This window comes from Lissotriton vulgaris, chromosome 12 (assembly GCF_964263255.1).
Source record: "Lissotriton vulgaris chromosome 12, aLisVul1.2, whole genome shotgun sequence".
In the NCBI taxonomy this organism is placed as follows: Eukaryota; Metazoa; Chordata; class Amphibia; order Caudata; family Salamandridae; genus Lissotriton; species Lissotriton vulgaris.
The window spans coordinates 137,463,559-137,491,048 of NC_141700.1; the positions used below are offsets into that span (position 1 = coordinate 137,463,559).

General features: G+C 41.8%; 1 protein-coding gene across 1 annotated transcript in view; it reads left to right on the forward strand.

Moving 5' to 3' along the window:
• TDRD10 (tudor domain containing 10) overlaps positions 1-22,411 on the forward strand; it is a 615,000-nt gene extending 592,589 nt beyond the window's left edge. Inside the window, exons 11-13 of the mRNA XM_086947598.1 lie at positions 18,452-18,606; positions 18,851-18,921; positions 20,915-22,411. Coding sequence (XP_086803724.1) covers positions 18,452-18,606; positions 18,851-18,921; positions 20,915-20,953 — 265 coding nt within the window. The 3' untranslated portion in view covers positions 20,954-22,411. The remainder of the gene's footprint in view (positions 1-18,451; positions 18,607-18,850; positions 18,922-20,914) is intronic.
• Positions 22,412-27,490: the final 5,079 nt, after the last annotated feature.

Below are 27,490 nucleotides of genomic sequence, written 5' to 3' on the forward strand. Positions count from 1 at the left end.
CAGGCCATAATTTATAAACAAGAGGTTTCTATTTGTTTAATTATTATAATAATGATTTCTTAAACATGCCAAATATGAATTTTATTAATTTGTTTAAATGTATTTCCTCCATTTGGAAGCTGAGGTGTTTTGGCGGACTGGAGGAATATGCTTAGGAGGAGATTTTAATGACAAATTACCTAGTGGAATTTATCCTGCTACCAATTCTTATAATAAGGCGACACCTTGTAACAGGGGGGGTGATTTATTGAATCATTTATGTAGTAATAACCTCATAGATGTAATGGAGATTGCTGCTGTTTTGAAAAGGGCTGATCACATGGAACGAACATATTGGAGCAGGGGTTGTGCTTCTACAATCAATTATATTTTTGTCTTGCTTTTGTTAGAAAATTGTGTCAAAAGCTGAAGTAATTTCCACTGTTCACGGAGATCATAACCCCATCAATTTACCTCTGAGACTTGCCCCCAGACCAATCTATAGCAAAGAGCTTGGCGCAAGGGACTTGTCCCCCTCCACCGATAATCTTAGACTGGCCTGGCGGGACATAAACAACACAGCTTTATTTGGCAAGATGGCTAGAACTTACCCGGAACTCACTGATATTTGTTTATCCGTTAATGACCATAATCCTGCAGTTGTTCATACATCAAAGCCATGCTATTTAGACCCATTAAGGGAGTACAACCTGGTCCTACATGGTTTAATCACAACTGTTCTGTTGCTAACCGAGACTTCTGTAGGGCCCTTTTTACCCAACCTCAAGATTGTGCCCTGACTAAAACATTGAGACAACGTTATAAGATCGTTATTGTAACTAGAAAGGAGGAAATGGTTGAAGAACGCTGGGGCAATCTTGCCTGATCAGTCACGCTTAAAAATGGCAATGATTTTTGGATGGCTGTTAAACCTACAAGGTTGTTAGGCCAACCTTTGTCTGCGATTGGCTGCAATATCGCTAGTGAGACATGGGAGGCGCATTTCTCAAAGATCTACAAGCCCCAGCCTCCGATAAGGTCGCCATAGAACATCCAGCCATTACTAGGATTCAGATTAACTTGTCCGAAGTAGAGGAGTCAATTGATCAGAGCCTGTGCAATAAAGCCCCAGGCCCCGATGACCAGCCCACTGATTTGTTTAAAAATCAACCTGATTTCTGGGCGCCTTTGCTATTAAATGTTTTTAATAACTTACTAGTTTCTACCATACCAAAGACTTGGTCCACCAGCATCATTGTGCCGATTTTTAAAAAGGATGATCGATTCAACCCAAGCTGTTACAGGCCGATTTCCCTGATTGGAAGTACGTGGACATTTTTGGGGAGGGTATTGTATAATAAGATCAGGGCTTGGGTCGAGGATAACCATATTCTTCATTCTCGTCAGCTCGGATTTAGGAGCAAAATTGGCACTGTAGAGCAATGTCGCAACCTCCATTTGATTATCAGAAAATACACAATAGCTAAAAAAAATCCCCCATTTACCAGGCATTCATGGACCTTACTTCTGCCTTTGACTTCGTCAATAGGTCTCGACTCTGGTCCATTCTTTTAAACAATGGCTTGGACGAGGCACTTGTATCTTTCTTAGCCTATTTGCACAAAGATTTGAACGTCAGGGTGCGGATTGACGTGGGCGGAGAGGTATCGAAAGATATTGAGGTCGGTAGAGGGGTCAGGCAAGGTTGCATCCTTGTCCCTCTTCTTTTTTTTTTTATATCAACAACCCTAATAAGACATTGGTAACAATCACCCCTGATGTTCCCAGTATTGACGGTAATCTACTCCCCGCCCTGCTGTACGCTGATGACGCGGTCCTAATGGGTGGCACCCCTAAAGCCTTAATTATCTTGATGCAGGTTTTTGTTGATTTTATGGCTGGTTTTGACCTATGTACTAATTTTAAAAAGTCATTTTTAATGGTGTTTGGGTCAAAAATGCATTCTGATAATTCTTCTATTTTAGACTGATATTTTACATAGCACTCGTACTTGACCTTAGCAAGGGCTGTTATTTGCCACCACTGGAGCGTGGATTGATCATGTGGCACATAGCAGGAAAAAGTTTTCTAACTCTATTAATATTATACTTGGTTTGCCCCAACCCAGGAATTCAGAGGTAGTATCGGCCCTTATGAAAAAATTGTAACTGCCGTGTACCTCTACTGCCACTTACGGCGCAGAACTTAAGGTTTTTGACAACTGTGGTAGCATTCAAAGGGAAGAGAATAGATTTTGCTGCAAACTCCTGGGTGCCACATCTCCTCCTCACAGTGTGCTTGTCACAGTCAACTTAAACTGCCATATATTCAAGATTACATCAAGGCACGCCCTCCCCTATTCTAGCTTGCTGTCTGGAAGAACCCTGCGGCTCTACTTACCAGGGAAATTACAATAGATTGCCTTAAGTGTGTTAGGGGCAGGGAAATACCTTGGTTAGCTGCTGTCCGGAGGAGCTTTACTAATGTGAATTATGAGTATATATATTTTCAAACCCCATAGATTCTGAAAGTGTAAGCAAGATAACCCTGCAGAAGGCTTTATATACTCTCTATAGTAAAAGTAGACACAACACAGAGGTTTTGAAATCCTATGTTGCTAGATACATGCTTATTGTAAATAGCTTCCATTTTCCATCTAACTATTTTTAAAAACCTATCGGCCGATGGGAGAGGGATCTGCTTTTTCGCCTAAGGGCTGATGCGATAACATTTTCGCTATGCTTTCCTGTGGGGTTTAGCTCTAACCTTGATCATTTGCTGTGCCCTTGTGATGGTCAAGGTAGACAATCTATGTTGCATTTCTTATTCTTTTGCAAGTATTATTTAAAAGACACTAAATTGTTTTCAATTCCATTTTTCATGTTTACACTCAAGACTGATTATAAGGCAGCTTACAGTATGGTCAGTGCTCTGGAAGACGAAGAGCTAACCTTTCGGGTTGGCTCTTTTTTTAAAGCTGCAGTGCATGCTCTTATTTCAATGTGTACACCCTGAAGTCTGTTTTGTTATCTCTGCTTCCCACCACTTTTAACTTTTTATGCACAATCGATTAATTCTGCCCTGCTTCCACATTTTTTACCATGTATTGAAGTTACGACGGCTAGGACTATCAATTACTTAGTTGTGATGTTTTGTTATTTTTGTATTTCACGGTTCTCAAATTTTTATGTACACTTGGATGAAGTTTGTTCCGTTTTTAAAAAAAAATGTATTTTTACCATGTAGTGATATATATATATATATATCAAATTCCCTTTTCCTCCACACTTCGCCGGCGGTACACTTTGCCGGCGGTGCGACTCGGGCTGGAGGTTCCCGATACTTATGCACGTACTTTTAGCAGTACCACGCACTCCACACAGGAAATGATGATCAATGCTCCGTCTGTCACGTCATATTAGATTTTATTCATAAACCATAAGCCAAAAAAGAAACCCTACGCGTTTCTGCGGGTAACCGCCTTGCTCACAGGTAAAGCCCTATTACATAGCCATTGCTTATATTTGGTGCACGTGATTACACACATAAACAACATGAAAGGTGGACTAACAAAGTTTCTTTAGGGGTCAGCCATCTTTGAACGGGTTGAGGTGAGTTATAATTCATAAACACAGTGTTATAAGTTGTTATGCATAGCAATTTGACCAAACAACAAAATAATAATTCAAGTTGATCATATGACAGTATTACATTACTGATGACCATTTCTGTAACAGTCTCAGTTTAATTCATTGCATCAAAAAGGAACGAAAACGCATGTCTCTTGCAGTACACTGAACTCGATCATTTTGAGCATTGTAAACGGAACAGCCTGTTTACGTTGTGCCCGAATTTTCTAACGGTCAGTTAAATACCCCTTGTTTATATAGGTAAATTATATTAGCCTTACTGGCTCGAGCATAGGCATTTTTTGTATACAAACCATACATAATGCCTCATTCCAGGTAAGCGCCCATACGAACATATTCACAAAACATAAGTTCTGACAATAAATAATTTGCCATCTGAAATTTTGGGCTTATAGATGTGTCATTCCCAAGTGGGTTAATCTGTGAAGGGATGCCTAAGGTTATTAACTAATACCAAGTGGTAATGCTCAATAGTCTTGATCATATTAATATGGACTGGAGAGCGCAACTACATATGTCACTTAATCTGACAGGTTGGAAAATAAGCTAGATTTCATGCTGCAAGTGCCCAATACCATATCGACCATAATCGACGGATCTATTTATCAGTGAGAAATTCTTCACTAAACACAAATAAAATTGAATTAAATACAAGTTAATGAACATAATACCCAAGTGGGTTAATGATTATTCTCAATCGTAATGGTTCCTATATTCCAACCAAAGTTTCACATAAAGTCCATATAGATTATTCTTTCAATTTTCTTATTTTCTTAGAGTATGCTCCTTTACCCATTTTTCAATTTTTTCTAGTTCACAGGGTGTGTCATATCCCAATTCTCAAAGAAAATGCCCAAGGCTCATTATTGATCGTGTAGAGAATTCCCCTCCAACCCTATAACTAGATGCGACTCCTGTTTTACATTCAATAAAAACAAGTGCAAGTGAGTGAACATTAAAATCTTTTGGGGATAGTCAGACTCAGTATTATACATATTATCTCAAAACAGAATAAAGCAAATGAGCACAGCCAAGGATCTATTGTTGAGAGTTCTTAAAAAGAGGTAATGATAGCTATTATACAGTAATCCTATTTAGTGATCATGGGAATTTAAATGCAAATTAATTATTCTCCCAGAAACCAAGCCATTTCTTCTTCAGAGTTCAACCCTTTAGGGATCTTGGAATCTAAATTAAGAATATATTGGGATTCCAATTGTCTTAATTTACTAATTCTGTCGCCTCCTCTGTTGTTAGGTGGTATCCTGTCAACAACAAAGAAGCGTAGCAAATCACGATTACTGTGATGGAATTCTTCAAAATGACGAGCAAGGGGTGATAGTTTGTCCTTGTTTTGGATCGCTCTCATATGTTCTAGCACCCGTTTTTTGGCAGCAAACATGGTGCTGCCCACATATTTTTTGGAACACGGACATGTTAGAACATAAATGCAGTGATCTGAAACACAAGTCAAATGTTTATCAATTGGTTTTTCCACATTTTCCACCGGGTAGAAGACTTTCTTAATGTTGCAGCTAAATTTGCAGGCCTTACAGGCCATGCAGGTATAGAATCCCTTGATGTCCAAAGCGGATTCTTTTTTTCTTATAATATCATTACTGCACACCTTGTCTTTAAGGGATTGTCCCTTTCTGAAAGTAATACTGGGAAAATCTAGTACCACATCATCCAGGGTTGTTTCTGTTTTTAACACTTTCCAGTGCTTGGCTAAGCACTGTCTGACCCTGATGGACCCAGAGTTATAGGTGGAAATATATCTAACCTTGGTGGTATCTTGTTTGGTACTGGAAGGATCCAGCAATTCACTCTGGGAAAACTGACTAGCCTTGAGTCTAGAGAGTCTCACTACATCTTTATTATACCCACGCTCGATGAATCTGTTGGTCATCAGATCGCATTCTTTTTCAAAGTCTACCTGTGTTCCGCAGTTCCTTTGAGCCCGAAGGAACTCCCCATAGGGGATACTGCGGATAAGCGCTGGAGGATGGCTGCTTTCTGCATGCAGCAGTGTGTTGCCTGCAGTTTCTTTTCTATACAGGGTAGACACAATTTGTCATCACATACCGTAATCTCCAGATCTAGAAATTTGGCATTGGTTCTGCTTATTGAACTTTCAAACTTTAGGTTCCATTCATTGTTGTTTAAAATCTTTACAAATGATTCTGCTTGTTCCACACTGCCATTCCAAATTAAAAATAAATCATCAATATATCTCAGCCATAATATCACATGGCTGTGATCTAGATGATGTCTCATGGGCACTGCCTGCTCCCATTTGCCCATGAATAGGTTGGCAAAGCTGGGAGCAAAGCAAGTGCCCATGGCAGTGCCCTGTTTTTGTCTATAAAAATTCCCATCAAAGATAAAAAAGTTATTTTCTAGACAAAAATAAATCATTTGCACAATCATCTCATTGTGTTGTTGAAATGAGATGGATCTGGATTTCAGGTAATGTTCACACGCTTTGACACCGTCTTCATGCTTGATTGAGGTGTACAGACTAGATACGTCTAACGTTATGAGGAGAAAGTTCTCCCTCCAGACTACACCTTCAATCTTTTTTAGAAAATCATGGCTGTCCTTCAAGTATGATGGCAATGTTTCAACGTATTGGCGCAGAAAAAAAACAATATACTTGGAGCTGTTCTCTAATAACGAGTTCATGGAGGAGACTATCGGTCTCCCTGGTGGTCTAGTTGGATTTTTATGCAGCTTGGGCAGCAAGTACAGTATAGCAATTTTAGGGTTTCTGTTTAAAAGAAAGGCATACTCGTCGTACTCCAGTAGTCCATTCTTGTGCCATTCCTTTAACATACCATAGTAGATGTTATTGGATTCTTCAATGCAAGTTTTAGGTACTGGTTCATGGTTACTTAATTGACTAGAGCCTTCTGAGATATAGTCAGTTAGATTCAGGACAACAACATTTCCACCCTTATCACTCTGGCGGATCACTATGTTGTTGTCCTGTTTTAAAGATTTAATGGCTAGTCTCTGAGCTTTAGTTAAGTTGTCCTTTGACCAGGCCTTATTCTTAGCATTGGTTTTGAGCTCCTTTATAACAAGATCTTCAAAGGTGTCTATTCCACTTGATGGTACCGCAGGATTAAAAGTAGATTTTGGTTTAAAGTTATTAACACTACTCAGATTGGTGTCATATCCCAGTTTTTGAGCATCAATGGGAGGCAGTTCAGAATTATCACGTTCAAGTTCCTCCAGAGCTATCAAAGTTTCTACCTCATGAATAGTTTCTATGGCAGGAACCCCAGTTGTTTGGATCCTACTGGTTACACCCCCCTTAGCTTTTAATTTGTTCCATTTATGGAGGCGAAGTTTCCGTAGGAAACAGAATAAGTCAATGCGTTCCCGATGATAGGAGAACAGATTAGTGGGACAAAAAGATTGGCCAAATTGTAGGACATCAAATTCATCATTAGTTAAAATGTGATCGGATAAATTTACCACGTTTCTGGTGTTAATCGTCCACGTCGTTTTTGGCCCCGTGTTTCCACTCCCATGGGGGTTGCAGTCGCCTTTCCAGCCGCCTCTCCTGATTTGTTTCCGGATGTCGCTGTACTTTCTGTAGTTTTTCCTTTTCCTCTGCCGCATCCGGGGAATCCTCTTCCCCTCCCTCTTCCTCTGTCCTTTTGCCAGTTTGATTGATTTTGGGTTTGGTTCATTACCTGGAATTCCTTCCAAAAATTTGTCGGTTTTGGGGTGACATTTGCTCTCAGTGGGGTCCCATCCTCTGATATGTCACTCTTGCTAACTTCACCATCTGCTGCTTCCGTGCTTTGTTGTTGGCAGGATACCACCTAACAACAGAGGAGGCGACAGAATTGGGTTGGGACAGAATTGGGTTGGAGGGGAATTCTCTACACGATCAATAATGAGCCTTGGGCATTTTCTTTGCAGATTGGGATATGACACACCCTGTGAACTAGAAAAAATTGAAAAATGGGTAAAGGAGCCTACTCTAAGAAAATAAGAAAATTGAAAGAATAATCTATATGGACTTTATGTGAAACTTTGGTTGGAATATAGGAACCATTACGATTGAGAATAATCATTAACCCACTTGGGTATTATGTTCATTAACTTGTATTTAATTCAATTTTATTTGTGTTTTGTGAAGAATTTCTCACTGATAAATGGATCCGTCGATTATGGTCGATATGGTATTGGGCACTTGCAGCATGAAATCTAGCTTATTTTCCAATCTGTCAGATTAAGTGACATATGTAGTTGCGTTCTCCAGTCCATATTAATATGATCAAGACTATTGAGCATTACCACTTGGTATTAGTTAATAACCTTAGGCATCCCTTCACAGATTAACCCACTTGGGAATGACACATCTATATGCCCAAAATTTCAGATGGCAAATTATTTATTGTCAGAACTTATGTTTTGTGAATATGTTCGTATGGGCGCTTACCTGGAATGAGGCATTATGTATGGTTTGTATACAAAAAATGCCTATGCTCGAGCCAGTAAGGCTAATATAATTTACCTATATAAACAAGGGGTATTTAACTGATCGTTAAAAAATTCGGGCACAACGTAAACAGGCTGTTCCCTTTACAATGCTCAAAATGATCGAGTTCAGTGTACTGCGTTTTCGGTCCCTTTTGATGCAATGAATTAACCTGAGACTGTTACAGAAATGGTCATCAGTAATGTAATACTGTCATATGATCAACTTGAATTATTATTTTGTTGTTTGGTCAAATTGCTATGCATAACAACTTATAACACTGTGTTTATGAATTATAACTCACCTCAACCCGTTCAAAGATGGCTGACCCCTAAAAAAACTATGTTAGTCCACCTTTCATGTTGCTTGTTTATGTGTGTAATCACGTGCACCAAATATAAGCAATGGCCATGTAGTAGGGCTTTACCCGTGAGCAAGGCGGTTACCCGCCGAAACGCGTAGGGTTTCTTTTTTGGCTCATGGTTTATGAATAAAATCTAATATGACGAGACAGACGGAGCAATGATCATCATTTCCTGTGTGGAGTGGGTGGTACTGGTAAAGTACGTGGACGTGCATATATATATATATATGACGAACCTTGTTACGATGTTCCAATATTCTGCAACAAAGAGCCGACCCAAAAGGTGCTGGTGAACAGTGTTTATTCTTTGATAGCCAGCGCTGCCGCCATGACGCGTTTCGCCTCCGAGGAGGCTTGATCACATGACAGACAGCGAGAGTCGAGCTAGACTTTTAAAGTGACAGTGCAAAAATTGTGTCATGAAAATGAAGAAAATACTTCAGAAACGTCATTGCTGCAAACATATACCATGGAAAAGTAGATTCGGCCCAAGTGGGCTATCTTGATTCTAAATTAAGCAAAACACATTATTTTAGCCAATTTGAGCACATAAATCAATATGTACAGGTTAAAAACATGTAGAAATGCAAAATTAGATCAATGAAAAACACACACTATTGCATACGAGCACATGATAAAAAGATTTTTCATCTATGTACATGCTAAGGTGTTTAAAAATCAAGTATTCCAAAGGTATAAAAGAGTAGAGTATTTACAAATAGTGCAAATAAACCAAATCTGATAGCAGCAAAAACTGATGACACAAGAATATGCATTTAAAATTAAGCCCCAGTGGGCAAGTCACGATAATAGTCATAGGCAAGTAAAGTGCATAAAGTGAAGTGCAAAAAGTTAAGTAAAGTGCAAGTTGTTAATGATACATAATTCCAAAGATAAAATCAGAGACAGCAATGTACTGAAGTTAAAAAGGAAAAATTCATCATATGTACATTAAAGAACAGTATACAGGGAACACTAGAATGAGTATTAAAATATCCGGACAGGCATAAACAGGCAAAGGAATGGTGTTAGAGGCAGGTATAGAGGTCTTCCCTGTCATTGAGACCGTTTGGGTGTTTAGTATTTAACTCCAAAATGTAACGAGTCTCCAAAAGCCGAAGCTTGGCCTCACGGTCACCTCCTCTCCTAGATGCCTCGACACAGTCAATTAAAAAGAAGAGGAGTGAATCAGGGACACCTAGGTGTTTGTCCTCGAAGTGCCTGGCAACCGGGTAACCCTGATCATGTCCAGAGATAGCTCGTATGTGTTGGAGTATGCGCTTGTGGGCGGGCAGCTTGGTGCTGCCCACATATTGTAGCCCACAAGGGCACTCCAACACATAGACGGCGTATTCTGTTTTACATGTGAGCCATTTAGAAATGGCAGTCGGATGCTCAAAGAAAGGGCTTTTAAAGTGTGTCCTATTGTTGCCAAAACGGCAAGCCTTGCACTGTGGGCAAGTCTTAAAACCCTTCTTCAATGCAGACCAGGTGTTGGAGGTCTTGGGTTCCAGGGTGTTGCTGACCAGAGCTTTCGACATGGAAGGGGATTTCCTGAATGTAAGAGTCGGTTTGGTATCTAACATGTGACCTATCACAGGGTCACTACGAACCAAATTCCAGTTCCTGTTAATAATCTTACGAAGAGCCCCATGTTGTCGGTTAAAAGTTAATATAGCTCTCGGGGAACCTGTTTGAGCATCTTGCGTCACATCTTTGGTCAGTTGGGCATTACTCATTTTAGGGATTAAAGCCTCCTGCCTGCTTACTGAGTTGGAACGTTTGATAGCCTTGGCCAAAACCTCAGAGGAATAGCCCCTGGCCCGGAAGCGTAATCTGCATGCCTCCTGCGCAGCCGCGCATTCGGCATCAGTGCTGCAGATCCTTCTTATTCGGAGCATCTCCCCGAAGGGAATGCTCCGAATTAAGTGTGCAGGGTGTTGGCTATTGGAATGCAAGATAGTGTTACCTGCACTTGGCTTCCTATACAACCTGGTGTTGAGGCCAGTGCCATCCACAAGTACCTCAACATCTAGAAAACATATAGACTCAGTGCTGAGATTTGCCGTGAAGTTGAGATTGATGGTATTGAAGTTAATCAAATCAACAAACTTTCTGGCATCATCTTCATTCCCCCTCCAAATTAAGAACACATCGTCAATATAACGTAGATATAAAACAATGTTGTGAAGAAAGACATCAAGGTGCTGACCGACTAGGACCTGTTCCTCCCATAGCCCGACGTGCAAGCACGCGTAGCTAGGCGAGAAACAGGCCCCCATCGCCACACCCCTGACCTGGTGATAGATTGTGCCATTGAAAATAAAAAAGTTTTGCTCTAGGCACATTCTGGTCATGTCAATCAACATTTTGTTATGTGCCGTAGGGAGAGGAAGATCTTTGTTTAAGTAGTAGTCGATAGCTCTGAGTCCATCCTCATGTCTGATAGAGGTATAAAGGGATGAGACATCCAAGGTCATAAGCACCATGTTGTCCTCCCAGATAAAATGTTCGATTTTAGAAAGAAAATCAAAGGAATCTTTAACATAGGAAGGAAGCTGTTTAACATGGCTTTGCAAAAAAAAGTCGATGTATTTGGACACATGTTCTAAGGAACTGTCTATGGCCGAGATAATGGGGCGGCCAGGGGGTACACAAGTGTCTTTATGGATTTTGGGGAGTAAATACCACGAGGGAATGACAGGATGGTCCTTTTTGAGGTATTTAAATTCCTCCTGTGTGATCGAACCCGCACTTCTCCACACTTGTAACTTGCGGTGTTGTTCAATCCAAGTGTTTTTAACAATCTGTATGTTACTTCTGCGGTAACAAGATATATCATTGAGTTGTGAATCCGCCTGTTGTAAATACATTGCTCTGGGCCAAAGGACCACGTTACCGCCCTTATCGGCCTGCTTCACGATGACATCATTGTTTTTCTTAAGTTTTGCAATCAATTGTCTATAACACAGATTTTGTTTTGAGATGTGAAACTTTTTCATATTGATAGCAGTGTACAGGTGTTTGATGTCACGGACCACACTTTCCTGAAATGTATCCAGATTGTCATGCACCATAATCAGTTGAAAAGTGGATTTTGGTTTATATATATATACGTAAAGCACTGTGTACAAAGTGTATTACATATCAACTTCAATAATCTTTATTCGGATACAAATAGAAAATCCATAAAAGTGCATTCAAAATAGCAGCAAAATTGAGAGGCATGACCATCATAGATTCACTACATGGTAAAAATACATTTTTTTTAAAAAACGGAACAAACTTCATCCAAGTGTACATAAAAAAATTGAGAACCGTGAAATACAAAAATAACAAAACATCACAACTAAGTAATTGATAGTCCTAGCCGTCGTAACTTCAATACATGGTAAAAAATGTGGAAGCAGGGCAGAATTAATCCATTGTGCATAAAAAGTTAAAAGTGGTGGGAAGCAGAGATAACAAAACAGACTTCAGGGTGTACACATTGAAATAAGAGCATGCACTGCAGCTTTAAAAAAAGAGCCAACCCGAAAGGTTAGCTCTTCGTCTTCTAGAGCAATTACCATACTGTAAGCTGCCTTATAATCAGTCTTGAGTGTAAACATGAAAAATGGAATTGAAAACAATTTAGTGTATTTTAAATAATACTTGCAAAAGAATAAGAAATGCAACATAGATTGTCGGCATCCTAAATAAAGGCAAAAAAATTCCAGAAAGGACATCTACTTCAACAAGAGGCCTTGGGGAAAGTCAGTCTTTTTCCAAAGAGCCCTCCTCTCACTTCAAAGACACTTGCACAGGGAAATCCATAAAGAGACCTCAACCTCACAAAAGGAGATGTACTCTAGTATTGGATCTTTCATAGATTCACATCCTTGAATCATCCCCGTCGTCGTAGTGGGAGTCCCACGGTATACATAGAAAAAGCAGTAGATAGAATTACTATAGGCTACCGTGCAGTGAAGAGTCACTGCAATAGCCTATCAACTTTCTTTTGGAAAAAGAACCAAACTTGACCAACCGTCAATCAGGCGACGGCACCCTCTAGAACAATCCCAAGAGAGGCTAGGTTTCTCAGATTTTCTACAGCACATCGTGTGAAAGGGAGTCTCCCTGAGCTCTGCTCAGTTTTCTCTGGTTATCCAGTTTACTAGCAGTTTTCTCTCCAAATATGTTGGAGTCTTCAGAGAAAGGTCTCTTCAGGTCGTGTGGATCATGTGGAAAAAAGAGGCTGCATGCTGAGGATCCACATAAGTGCTGCATCTCCTGCCTTTACCCTCAACACAAGGTAAAAGACTACAAAATCTGTAGAACCTTCTTTACAAAAACCCTTTAGGAATGAGAGGGTAGATTATTGATTTGGCTACAAAAACTTAAATCAAAATCTGATGTCTCTGAGTATGAGGAGAGCTCTACCTCACTGACTTCCAAGGAAACACCCAAAAGGAGAGAGAGCGAGATCTTGAATCTGCTGAAGTTTCCAAGAAGAAGATGTCAAAAAGGTCTCGTCATGAAGAGGAAGACACCTCACAAAAAGGAAAGCTTCCATTTCCTACTGAGGAAAAAAGCCATAAGAAAGAAAAATATTCTTCTATCAAATCCATGAAAATATCTGTCTCAAAGAAGCTTGTATCACCGACGGTGTTAACTTCCGGATCACCATCGACGCAAAAACCATCCTCTAAGCAAGTTTCTCCTTCCTCATCGTCGAAAAAATCTACATTGTTGACAACGGACTCGATAAATCGGAACTTGCTGCTCATGGATATTGTCATAGAGTCTGTACATGTAGATCATCTTGGCTCAGATTTACCGGACTTAATCCCGGTGGCTCAACGTTGAATTTTAAATTTACCATTTTCAGGGAACACTCTTTGGTTCTCGTATGGATGACATGATGTCCAGAATGAAAACAGGGATGGACATTTTGAAGGCTGTTGGTCTAGAGAGAAACAAAAAGAATATTGTAGGGGTACTGGAGATTTTTCTCTCAGAGGGTTCACAACCCTCATTGGTCCCACCAACAGCACCAGCAGTAGTCAAGAGAACACTACCACCCCAAAACCATCAAGAGCTAGAGGAATGCAGCTTCAGTCTGCATTGACGAAGCAATGAGCTGTTACTTCCCCCTTTTCTGTTTCCCACTCCGGTAGGGGGCAAGGATTACCAAACATCTGGAAGTGTGGTGCTCAGTAACCACAGACAAATGAGTCTTAAATATTGCTCAGAATGGATATTCTCTACAATTCAGGTACCCTCTCCTTCATTTCCACCACTAAAACATCGGCTTTTCAGAAAGACCTACTGCTAAAAGAAGTCATGCTGTGGAGGAGGTTCCTTATCACTAGAGAGGACTGGGGATTTATTCCTGTTACTTTTTGGTGCGAAAGAAAGGACAAAAACAAGAATCCCAACCCATTCTAGATCTGCTAGTACTAAGCAAGTACATAAAGAAAAATTCTGAATGTTAACGTTACACCAAATTTATCAGCAGCTACATCAAGGAGACTTGATGTGCTCCATAGGTCTTCAAGATGCCTAATTTCACTTTCCAATATCAGCAAAGCATCAAAAGTTTCTTTGATTCAAAGTAGTATTTAGTCATTATCAATTTAAGGTCCTACCGTTCGGACTAAAAATCAGATTCATGAACATTTGCAAAATGCTTGCTCTTTGTCTCAGCTTATCTAGGGAGACAAAAGATTTTTGTTTATCTTTACCTTGACAATGGTTAATAAAGGGTATGTTGAGAGCATAGACAAAGAAACATTACCAAGTCTGTCTCAGAATGCTATCCAATCTGGGTCTGGGCAAGTAAAACTCAGAAAGTCTACAACCTGTTCAGCACAAAAGATACAATACCTGTAAGCAATACTGGATATCCAATCTGCAAGAGTATCAATTAATATATCTGAAGTGTCAGTCTCTTGCACAATCGCCATCCAACAGCAAGACAGATTGCATCCCTGTAGGTTCGATGGCATCTTGCAGCTTTCTAGTTCCATATGCACGATTACAGATGAGACCCCTGCAGTAATGCTTAAAAGACCAGTGGAAAAAACTCTTGGACCACTGGGAAGAGAAACTGATTATCAGAAGAGGCATTCTATCTCTCCCATGGTAGAAAGAACTTCTTGGTAGAAGTACCACTCCATCAGGATCTACCATCTCAAACATTGATCACAGATCCAGGGATAGGGAGCTCATATGAGACACTTGCAAACCCATAGGGTTTGGTCAGAAAAATAAAAGACTTCTATCAATCTTCTTGAATTGAGAGCTGTTCATCGGGCCTTGAAATCCTTTCTTCCATCAATAACAACAGAGTCCCTTCTTGTTCAGACCACCGATACAACAAGGCACTACCTGAATAAGCAAGGACGGACTCACTCTCCTCCTCTGTCTCTTGGGGCTCAAGCAATATGGAAATGGCTAATAGCCAGAAACATAACAATAACGGCAATCCATCTTCCAGGGTTTTAAACTATACAAGCAGATTCACTCAGTCGAGTATTTCCGGAAAATCACAACTGGTTTGCTAAACGGCAAAGTCCTACAAGACATTTTCAAGGACTGTGGATATCCACAAAATAGATTTGTTTGCAGTTGCAAGCAGCAAAAAATGCTGAAACTATGCATCCAGATTCTTCCAACCAGAGTCAAAAGGGAATGCCCTTTTGATAAATTATAGTGTGAGGAAACAATGTACGTATGAGGCCACAAAGGTCCCAAACAGCCTGAACTATTGAATTAAAGAGAGTATTAATCATCAAACAAGTAGCAATTGGAAATTAGCAATTGCCAGAATCAACTGAATAAGACCGCTGCGCAATGTACATAGGGACACACAATGGTATTGACATAGTACTTATTTATTTCATAAATAATATATCTTTTTTTTAACTTCTTATGGTTATAGGTCAAGTGCTCACAAAATATTGGGAGAATCGGGACGTGATGGGTGAAGGTGGCATTAAAAATACATCGCATAGACAACATTAGCAAAAAACTCCATGTAAATTTTAAACAATAATGGAGTTTTTTTGTTGTGTAAAGGTTGACGGCGTTTCGATCTCAACAATTTGAGATCATCATCAGGATGACATTTGTGAGCAAGAGGAATCTATAGATGATGAAAAACATAGTATAAATTGGTAGTCATTCGATATTTTGATATTTCCGTTAATACATATATTGGTTGTACATGCGAGGAGCAGTGAAAATTTCAGCAAAAATAACGGCAGAATGAATTCAGAGCAAGACATTCCAGAACGTGGAGAGGGAGTATCCAATACTGAGGAATAGAGCGTGTGTGAAAGAGGAATCAATCCCACATACAAATAGGATGAATCAATACAAAAATGGTGCAGGCACACACCAAAACAGGTGGTTTCTATATCGTGCTTGTAAACAATTTATGCATTTACAGTACGGTCAAATAGAGCGTAAATGGACAGGGAAAATTTTCTATGCATTTCAGCCAATTCCTCTCATACCGACAGTAATCATCAAACTCTACAGGTCCAACACCAGAATGATAATGGTAGCACGAGAATAGCCTCATCCATGGTGGTTCTCGGATCTTCTTCACCTATCAGAACAACCACACAAGAGATTGCCATGCAGACAGAATCTCCTGTACAAGTTCGGTTGGACAGATACTACACCCCAACCTTCCATCACTGAACTTTACAGCTTGGCTCTTGAATTCCTCCAATATGGTCATTTATACGTGCCTAAAGATTGCATGGACATTTCAAGAGAGGCTAAAAGACCTTCCACCAGAAAATCATATGGCTTTAAGTTTAAGAGGTTTTACTCATGGTACATTCAAAACAGACACAATCCAATCTTGTGCCAAGAAGTAGTAGTTATATCCTACCTTCTCCCTTTAGCAAAGTCTGGGTTATAGTTATTTTCTATTAGGGTGCATCATGCCATGCCTCTGTAGCAGCCTATGAAACATCTCCATCACAAATGTATTTCTTTAAAATGTCTGTGATTAAAGGCTTCTTAAAAAAGTATTCCCGCCAATTAAGTCACCATCCCCTCCTTGGGAACTGAACATTGTTCTTTCCAAATTAATGGTTCACCCATTTGAATCCGTTCATAAAGCCTCCTCGCAGCTACTGACATGGAAAGCGACTTTCTTAGTAGGCTTCGCTTTAGCACCCAGAGTGAGTGAAATTCAAGCATTATACTTTTTAGACCATAGACAGTTTTTCACAATAATAGAGTGGTGATAAGAACTCATCCCAATTTTCTGCCTAAGGTAGTTTCAGACTTCCATATTAATCACACCCTTTCATTACCAACCTCATACCATAGTCTATCTACTTTAGATCAAAGGTCTTTGCACTCTCTTGATGTTGAGTTCTCAAGTTCTACCTAGATAAAATCAAAGACATTAAAAAATCAGATCACCTCTTTATTAATTATGGCCCAGTGAGAACAGGGTTGGCATCATCAAAACAGACTATCTCTAGGTGGATAGTTTCCTGTATTCTTCTTTCATACCACCTAGCTAAATATTCCTTACCTAGTAGACCTAAAGCACTGCAGCTCTTCTTAGAAATGTCCCCAGATCTGAAATATGCAAAGCTGCTACATTGAGATTTGTACATGCCTTTACTAGACATTATTGTTTAGATACAGACTATAAAAACAGATACTTAAGGAGGATAGGCTTCTTTGAGGAACCTTTTTGAATGATTGTTGGAGCTGCTTTTGTTTCAGGTCTGCATCTTGTGGAATGGGCTACTATTCGGTTCAGTGCTTTTGACTATTGACTAGGATTCACTGGAAGAAAAGGGAAAGTTGATTGCCTGTAATTCCAGTTCTCTTCAAGGGGAATCCTCATCAAAATCCTAAGCAACCCTCCTTCTTCCCCGTAACAAAGCTATTTAAGCTCTCAACAATTACTTCACCCAGGATAACTGTTTTCAGTGAAAATGACCTTACCTAACTGTCACCTGTGAGGCACGATCGGATGCAGAGGGTACTGTGAGGCTCTTAAAGGCTCTTAAAGGTACAGTGTAATTTTATTTACAGTTCTTTGAATCAGTTTGTTGGTTTACAATATATCATTTTCCCTTTCCTTTAAAAAAAAAGTTTGTGATTTTTTTATAGTAATTTTTTTATTAATGACACATCCCTATGTAATTGGATTCCTCTTCAAATGCAAAGTTGCCTCTCTTTAGGATACAGATATACATATGTGAAGTAATGCATACAAAGTTTATAACATATATATAAAAACATTTTTGAGAGTGCTACGGGTTCCCCACATGCGGGCAGGACTATTCTGTGCTTCAAGCTTTGATGAGGAGTCCCCTGAAATGACAACTAGTATTACAGGTAAGCAACTTTTCCTTGTCCAGTATTGGTGTCATTCTTATTCACATGTAACCTTCTCAACTCCACGGCCAGAGGCTTGCTACTGTGCTGTAAAGTCTGCGTTACGGTGGTGTCTAGGGGGAGTACAGAGCTTGGCTCTTCCACCTCATTGGACCAAGTTTGGGTTGTTTTAAAATAAGGTGGGTGTGCTGCTAAACAGTATTTTTGGGCCTATGGTCATTTCCACATTGTTGACTGTTTAAATTTACGGAGGATTCCCAGCCTGACCCTCGGAATGATTCAAGCACGTACGTTTACGAAGATACCAAACCTGGACAACTGGAGTTACTAGTTAATTTCTTTAAAACTTGGGCAGGTAAGGTGAAGGTTTCAGTCCCTGGTGGCAAAAGTACATGGCAGATTATGCATATGTACAGTGTGAGTACAGGCCGCTCATGCACATGCTAGACACACTATATGCATCGTCTAAGAAAGTAAGGGTGCTAGTCATTTTTTTTTAACATCCATGGTAAAGATTAGATACTAAAAATGACTGAGCAAATACTATTGGAAGAAGTAGCATAGGTGCAGTAAGACTCTGAAATATTGTTCTTGCAGGTGCTGGGTGATGGAAGTTATTGAAGAGTTGGCAGTGGTGTTTTTTGTGGATTTTGGTCGCTCTGCCACAGTCCTGGCTTCGTCATTACGAGCACTTGAAAACAAGACATTCTGGACAATACCACCATTGACGCAGCCCTTTATGCTACAAGATGGTATTCAACTATTTTTACTTTGTTTTAAATTCAATTTATGAAAATAGAAAAAGTAAACCAAATGATACCTGTTATAGACATTGGTCTATATTTTTTGCAAAGTTATTTTTTCTCCATTTCAAAGCTGTTCCAGGATCTCTGTGCATGGGATGGACTAATCAGTGTTTATGAATTGAATATAAATTCCTTTGATAGAGGACTGGTGTTACCAGTAAGCTAATTTATTTTGTTTTTTCTATTGCAGGTGTCTTCCGTTCAGAAAATATTGTTGGCAGCATTTTGAAGGGAAAGATAAATGGCCGTTCTCCTAGTGAGGTATTACCCCAAACAGTCTGTTCCATCATGGGCCGCATTATAAACACCTAGTGCTCAAGGCGCAGGCATCCAGGCGCTTGTTCAGAATGAGAAAGTGAGAAGGAAAGGAGGCTGTGAGAATCTGCTTGGTTTAGATGGAGGTCTTCAGAGGCTTTGAAAGGTTATTTGGGGCTGTATGAGGATCTTGTAGGGTTTACAGAGATATTTTTTTAGGGTTAGTCAATTATATTGTGGATAATTTGTCCATGTATGTTTCACGTACTTGTAGATCAGCTGGTAACTTTTGTGAGGCCTTTTAGGAAGTGTGGGAGTACATTGGGAGCTACCTGATTTGTTGGAATGTGGGTGTCTTTGTGGAGCTAAAGTGGTTGGTTGTGTGTAGTGAGAACCGTGCAAAGGTCTATTGGGGCTATATGGCGATCTGTTTGGAACTCTGTAAATATCTTTTGATATCTGCTGAGACTGTCTGGGATTTTCTTGAAACTGTGCAAGGGTCTGGATGGACTGTATGAGGAGGATCTTTTGATTTAATTTACAGTGGATGGGGTCTTTTGAGGGTATGGGAAGTTTCTTTGGGGATGTATGACGTTACAACGCATACTTTTACTCCGCATACCATTACAACGCGGTATTCACAACGCATACCACTACAACGCATAGCGCTTTGGGGTGCTGGATAGTGGTAAGTATAATTTACTATTCTAACTCCAGTCCCCGTGGACCCTAGGGAAGGTGTTGGATAGTAAATTAAACTTACCTCTTATCCTAGAGCGCCCCCCAGCGCTATGCGTTGTAATGGTATGCGTTGTAATGCCTGCGTTGTAGTGGTAGTGCGTTGTAAAAAATGCGTTGTAACAGGTGAATACCTTTCTTTGGAGGCAAAGCCTGGGTGAATCTGTAGTCCAAGTAGATCTGGTGCCATTCTAAGCATTGGAAGCAAAAACTATGTTAGAAACTATAGGGTGCTATGTGGGTTGACCTGTGGTGGTGCGAGTGTGTTTTGCATACAATAGACTGACCTTGTGTGGGTTATGTAGGTCTCTTTGGGGCCCATGTCCTGGTCTATTCCGCCCATGTATTGGTTTATTGGGACCGGTGTGAAGGTATTTCGGTATCTGTCAGGAACTGCCTGAAGAAACTTTTCAAACTGTGTCTGATATGGTCAGGACAGGTTTAGTGATTTTAGGTTTGGCATTTGGACAGTCACTTGGAGATTAGATAAGTGTTTTTTGCGGACTGTGCTTGTGTCCCTGCTATGTGTAGACCTATTTAAAACCATATGAGGAACTTTTGTGAACTGTATGAACATATTTTTCAAACTGTAACGGTCATGGGAGGTATGTTCAAGGTTTTGTTTTTGCAGTCTGAAGATTGGGGGATTGCCTGATGAGGTCTGAACATTCAGCTCATGTCCAGTTCTGCTGGCAATCTTGCATGGATTTACTGATAGCTGCACAAGGGTTTTTGTGCCTCTCAGTATATATTTGGTGATCTGTGATAGTCTATTGTGAGCTAGGACGAGTTCTTTTAGGTGCTAAATGGTTTTTTTATGAGGCATGTGAGGGTCTGATGGCAGCCATGTGTGGATCTGCTGGGAGCCATTTGAGTAGTTACTAGAAGCCATTAGGAGATCTGTTGTGCTGGTCTTGTGGGGCTATCCAATAGTTTGACAATTGTGTGTCTTTGCGTGGGGTGGATTACTTATAGCTCTAAACGAGGGTCAGTTACTGTATATTTTATAGATCACTTTTAAGATGCCAGTTGGTGCTTTGAAAGTTTATTGGAAGAGGCTGATCCTGTTAAAGGCAGTAGGAATCAATGGTGGTGAAGTATGTCATGCTTGCAGCCTCAATGTCGCAATGTTTGTGTGCTGATGCAAAACATTTGTCTATATATATAAGTAGTCTGTAACATTTTCGTTGCAAAGATGATTTAGGAGTATAACTAAATCTAACATCTTACTTTTTCTTCAATTTTTGTGTACTTTTCTTAGTCTCACATTCTTACATTTATGAAGAATGTTGAAGAGTAGTATGTGGAAAATCTGAAGCCATCATTCTACAAACTCTCAGCCAGCCTTTTTGTCTGCATAGCATCAGCGGCAGTACTTGAGTCAGCTTTAAGTCAAGAAGATCTCACGCTTGGGCGTATCCGTTCCTTTTACCTGGGTGAGCCTGAGCCCAGATGTGTTTCATTGACAATGGACATTTGTGTTGGAGAAGAAAAAAGTGTGTGCATATTCTGCAGATGTTCTGCTTTGTGACTTGAGGTGATAATGGTTGTTAGTTTAACAGGAGGGAGGTTTTTTCATCTGAGGTACATTTTCCCTTTGACATGAATAAATAAGTTACATGTGAAAAGCACATTTGTGTCACTGTGGGAATGCAGAAATTCCCGCCAGATTAAAGTTCTGCTTTCCGAAATGTGATGCATACCACTAATCCTGGAAAGCAACAAATTACATTAATTCCTGAAATTGTTTGATAATCACAAAATCGTCAGAAATGTCTTCAAACTATAGCAATTTCCCGATTTGTTTAGTTCCCCATGATCTGTGAAAAGTGTGCCAGATGAGAAAAAATTACTAGTTTCAGTGATCTCTATTGTTTCTATTGTAGTTGTTTCTTGTGTTCTCAAAGATGGAATATTGTGTTTTTCCAGCGATATAATTGCGGAAAATTTCAGTTGAAATGTTTTTTTGTTTTTAATGAAAACAATCAGATTTCAGATGCTCAACTTTTCAAAAATGTTATGTTAAACAAAAAAATTAATTAAGTTGTTTTCACATTTACCTAATATTAATTTAAGCAGCAAGTTGGAGTTGAGGTCCCGGAAATGTTGGTTAGTATTAAGTTATACGTTTTAAGTAATATCTTTTTATTAAATACTATTGTTTCTCTTTTATTTGGTAAAATATGCAAGCGTGCAAAGGGACACATAATTTTAAAGACTAGAAAGTGATGACACCAAATATATTTATATTCTGCGTTGTAGGATCCTCACTGGTAGTCCTAAACATAGAATATTTTCTGCCAGCATGCAGGGACCCCAGAAAACTTCTGTCATCTCATTTTGTAAATGTATGCGTAGGTGTATACATATCAAATTATGTAAAGGGAGACGGATATTTTGAAAACATCCAATTACTAAAAAGTCACTTCAATACAACGCAGTTAGCATTTACTTAATTGTTTTCTTTTAAAAATAATTTCAATCGCAGCATCTAACTGAAAAATGTATCCCTTAAAATTATGTAGGATTGACCTTTTCCATTATAGAAGAACACATAAAAATAAAGATTGTCTACAAAGTGCATGCCAATTAAAACTATGCTATTCCTTTAAAAAGCCAGCAGCTTTCTGTTCCCAGCGTGCCTTGTACTGGCAGTTTGCCTCACAGCCTCATTTCTTTTTGGCTGGCTCTTGTAACACTCTGGCAGGAGTATGACTTTTGGATATAAATATTTTGATCTGTGCATTTTGTTTTTTAATAAATGGTTTTAATAAATTACAATTATCACTTCACTAACTACAAGTTTTTGTACCAATACGTTGTAACCACCAGTTCCAGTGGGGACTTTTGTGACTGGGTGTTGTTTGCATGTAGTCTGGTTAGTATGAGACCTTTGTAAATAAGGTGTGAATATAAAATAATCCCAGAGGACGTCTTTTTGAAATTTAAGTATTATTTGTGCCTGTGGACATTGCTAGGATAGGCCCGGGGGGATTGAACCTCGGTGTCAATGGCTCCAGTAAACAAATGCTCAGCTACACATCATAGGTACACAGAATTATCCAGTCAGTCTCACGAAGCCTCTCCTTGCCGCCACGATGCATCAAGTTTTGCAGAAGCCCCACACAGGGCGATGGAAGGGCAGGCTGTCTCCACTGTTCAGGAGACCCCTAGGGACGTACTTGCATCTATCAGGGTTCGGTAAACTCCATCTCGCAGTCTGCTCATGCTCCAAGCCCACACTCTGCTTGGGCCTCGCAGTCAATAGCGCTGGGAAGCGCAACCTCTGTCCCGCTCCTCAGTGGGCCTCCTCGACCCGTCCCGGTATGTGGTAGTATTGCTGCTCTCCGCCGTAGCTGGTGCAATCGGGGGAGGGGCCACTACCTTCCCTGCGAGACCCTCCAGAGCCTCCTGTGTTCCAAGCAGGGCAGGCCCCACCCTCCACCGACCGCAGCACAGCCTCAAACTCTGCCACCCGAGGCTTTTAGGCCTGCGCAGATCCCACCTGAACCCCTTTCAAGTTCAGGTCCATTTCGACCCCCCAGGGTGTCTTTGGCAGCGGGGCACCATGCAGTTCTCTTGTTGTACCACTCGGCCCGTTGCAGATGGTATACCGGATTTGTGGTGGTCTAGGGAGAGTGGTCCGCCGCAGCCGCTCTAAAGGAAGGCCTTCCTTCACAGGAAGTCACCGCCCACCCCAGCAACATTTTTGGCCTATCGTCCCGGTCAACAAACAGTGGGTGCCATGGTGCCCACCAAGGACACCCACCATCTCCTCGTTGGGGACCGTGGGGGGAGCCCAAGACCTCCGCTGCCCCAGCTGGCGACCCACATCCATTGCTCCCGCCCACAGGGAGCAGCTAAAAATGCCCTGTGGGCGAGAGCAATATTCAGATCTGGTTCAGAAACAGTTCTGAAGTCCGCTCCCGCCATCTTGGAGCATATTTCATGTTTGCTTTCCCTTGGCAGGAGCTTTGTAATTACAAAGTGAAAGTGAACATAGGTTTCCATGCCCACACGAGTGGACAGGAAAACTGCTATGATCCGGGGTGGACCGCCTGCAACATAGCTAGGATAGGCCTGGGGGGATTGAACCTTGGTGTCATTAATGGCTCCAGTAAACAAATGCTCAGCTACACATCGTAGGTACACAGAATCATCCGGTCATGCTTGGCATGTTCGTCAGGTTCATCGTGGATGGTTAAAACAGTCTTTCATGGACAGTACAGTATCGGGGATTCTGAGCCCAATGACTTATCATTGCAGTTCGGAAGTTATTAGTGACTCCGCTTTCTATCGTGATGCTTCAAATCCCTCTATATTCCACCCACCTACCCCAAACCTTGCCCCCTTCCTCGGGCACCCACGGCTTTGGTACACCACCTTTTCAGCTGCACAGCATCAATAAAGGTCCTCCTCCCATTCTGTGTCCCTTGGAGGTTGCGCCACCCCCCATCCCCTTGCAATATTCCTTTCGACCAAGATATCGTTCAAAATTAGACATATCCTAGTGTATTTTGGCCATGGGATGTCCCCCGTCATGCATATTATGTGCTATCAAGCATCCAGTATGACCTCCTGACCCATCTCCTTGGACATTACCCGAGCACTCTCACTCCAGTACTGCTGAAGCTGAGGCATGCTCAAAGTGTGTGAAAAAAGGTACCCACCTCACCACAGCCCCTTATACAACTGTCAGTGTCGCTACAACCCATTTGGTTGAGCATCGTCCTGGTGGTGTATGATCTTTGTAATATTCTGAGTTGTATGAGCCAGAACTGTGCTCTTGTGGCCACCTACTTGGGACTCTGTGTTGCCTCTGCCCAGTCATTCTCCAGGATACCTATCTCTGCCTTTCAGGCCTCCAGGAGGGCCCCCAGGGGGTCAGGAGTGTTGTTCATTATCTTTTTGTATATAAGAGAAGTATTCTTTTCCAGGGTCGGGTCTAACAGCACCCTGTCCTCGAGCAGTGCGTATTCAGTTAACTGTAGACCGGTCAGGATGTGGGTGCATGTTTTAATTGCAGTTATGGTATTCCATCTGTAGGTCTGCAAACTCCCCTATTGCTTGCCCTCTCCAGACATTTCCTAAGTGGTCAATGCCTAGTAGCTTGTATGGGTGGAAACTCTGCAGTCCACCCACCTCTCGTAGCAGGTTGCTGTCCCACAAGGGAGTTTGTTCAGTTAGTCTGCCCTCCCAGCCCAGGAATTTAGTCACCTCCCTCCATATTGGTCCTGTTGTTTGTGTATGTGGTGGTAAGCTGCTTTCTGTCCTTTTACTATATAGTGCTTCAGGGTACTCCCTCAGGCCCAGGGACTTGTGATCAACCCTGTAGGCAGGCTCCTCTCTCCCAGCAAACTCCCAATCGTTAAGTGAAACAAACTGTGCGGCCCGATACTAGTTCCGAATATCAGGAATTGCCAGTCCCCCCTCAAACACTCTCCTCTGTAGCTTGTGGAGGGCTATGCTAGAGCCACCCCCATCCCATAAAAGCAGTCTTATTTCAGTGTCAATCTTACAGAAAAAATGTAACGGAATCTTACATGGGGTGTTTTAGAGGACATATAGGAGGCACAGGACGCCATCATTCCATGCTGCAGGCTGTTTCATCCAGTCGTCTCACGGAGCCTCTCCCCGCAGCCACAATGCATCAAGGTACGCAGAAGCCCCACACAGGGCGTGGGAAGGGCAGGCTGTCCCCACCGTTCAGGAGACCCTAGGGATGTACTTGCATCTATCAGGGTTCAGGAAACTCCAACTCGCAGTCTGCTTATGCTCCAAGCGATACAAAAGGGGATGATGGACAGAGCATTTGAGCAAATCAAACACTCACCCCCAGTCAACTGATCTGGGTTTAATCCTTCACCATTCTCTAGCTCACTCAGCCACCCCAGTTCAGACATGGCCATATGCAAATCAGGCTCACCCTGTGCCTCATGGGAACAGTCCAGCCCGAACTGCCAAGCCATGTCTTCCCTGGACCGTAAACAAGCATCCTGGGACCGGTTTCGGATTCATAATCCTCATCAGCCAGGCTATCTGGAATCCAGTGAGCAAGGGACTCACGTCTGAGCATACCCTGCTCATGCTCCAAGCCCACACTCAGCTTGGGCCTCGCAGTGAATAGCGCTGGGGAGCGCAACCTCGTTCCTCCGTTCCCACTCCTCAAATTACCAGTCCTCAACCCGTCCCGGTATGTGGTAGTAGGTAGTATTGCTGCTCTCCGCCGTAGCTGGTGCAATCAGTGGAGGGGGCGCTCCCCTCCCTGCGAGACCCTCCAGAGCCTCCTGTGTCCCAAGCAGGGCAGGCCCCACCCTCCACCGACCGCGGCACAGCCTCAAACTCTGCCACTCAAGGCCAAGGCTTTTAGGCCTGCGCAGGTCTCACCAGATTCCCCTTCAAGTTCAAGTACATTTCGGTTCCCCAGGGTGTCTTTCGCAGCGAGCACCATCCAGTTCTCTTGTTGTACCACTTGGCCCTGTGGCAGATGGTATACCGGATTTATGGGGGTCTAGGGAGAGTGACCCCCCAGAGCCGCTCTAAAGGAAGGCCATCTTCCTTCACGGGAAGTCAGACCCCCTCCCTCTTTTTAAACACAGCCAGGCCCCAGAGGATTCGGTCGCAGGAGCTTAAATCAGCCTGAGATGGGGGTTGCATGCCTCCCTTCTACATAAACATTAGGCCAGACCCCGGGGTATGGCGTCCAGGGACTGAAATCAGCCCAGGAAAAAGAGCTGTGCTGCCCCTCCCCCTTTCGATGTGCAGCAAGGGATGGGGACACCGGGCAGATAGCAGTCCTGAGAGGGGGACCACCTACACCCCGCCCCATAATATAATTATAAATATTCCCCCAGTGCCTGGCCCGCTCTGGGGGCAAAAACCCACTAAGCCTATGGAGTCACACTATTCCTACCCTGCCCCCTTGTATTTTTCTTGCGCTTTTCTGTGGATTCAGACTGTTCCAAGATGACTGCCACCACTGAAGTGACGGGGGTGAATGTTTGACAATGTTCAGCATTCCGTCTATCATCTTTTTGTGTTGCTGTAGTTACCCTAAGTGGGAAGGGTATGAAAAAGTTGTGTGTCCCGTGCTAACTATGCCACTGGATTCAAGCTGGCCTTGCTGATGATGGGGTGATACCCCAAGACTGGTCCCAGGATGCTTGTTCTCTGTTCCAGGGAGGACGTGGCCTGGCAGTTCGGGCAGGACTGTTCCCTTGGGGAGCAGGATCAAGAATGATTTGCATATGGCTGGGTCCAAATTGGATGGCATGATGTTAAAAATTGATGAATTTAACCCAGATATGTAAGGGGGGTAGGTGTTTAACAATGTTCAGCATTCCGTCCATCATCTTTCTGTGTTTCTGTAGTCACCCTAAGTGGGAAGGGTATGCCCAGAGGTAGGACCTGTGCTTGCTATAGCAAACACAACAGGATGATGGACAGAGTGATGCAATTTTGCAGCTCACACTATGACTAACACCCCCACAGAGACGCTCCCAGCGAGGTCATAAAACCCCTGCACCCCCCAAATCCTTTCCTACTGCAGATCAATCTACACCCACACTAGAGCAATTCAGTCAAGTCTCCCCTGAACACATCTCTCACTTAATTTCCACGGTTAAATCCGGAGCCCCCAATGATCCTTGCCCCCCATCCACTCTCAAATTGGTCCATGACATTATCGGCCTCAATTTAGCAAACATCTGCAACTCAATGTTTAGGACAGGCACGTACCCCTCCCTCTGATAAAAAGCCGTCATCAAGCCCCTACTAAAAAAGAACAATCTTGACCCCACCGATACAAAAAGCTATAGACCAATTGCTTGTCTGCCAT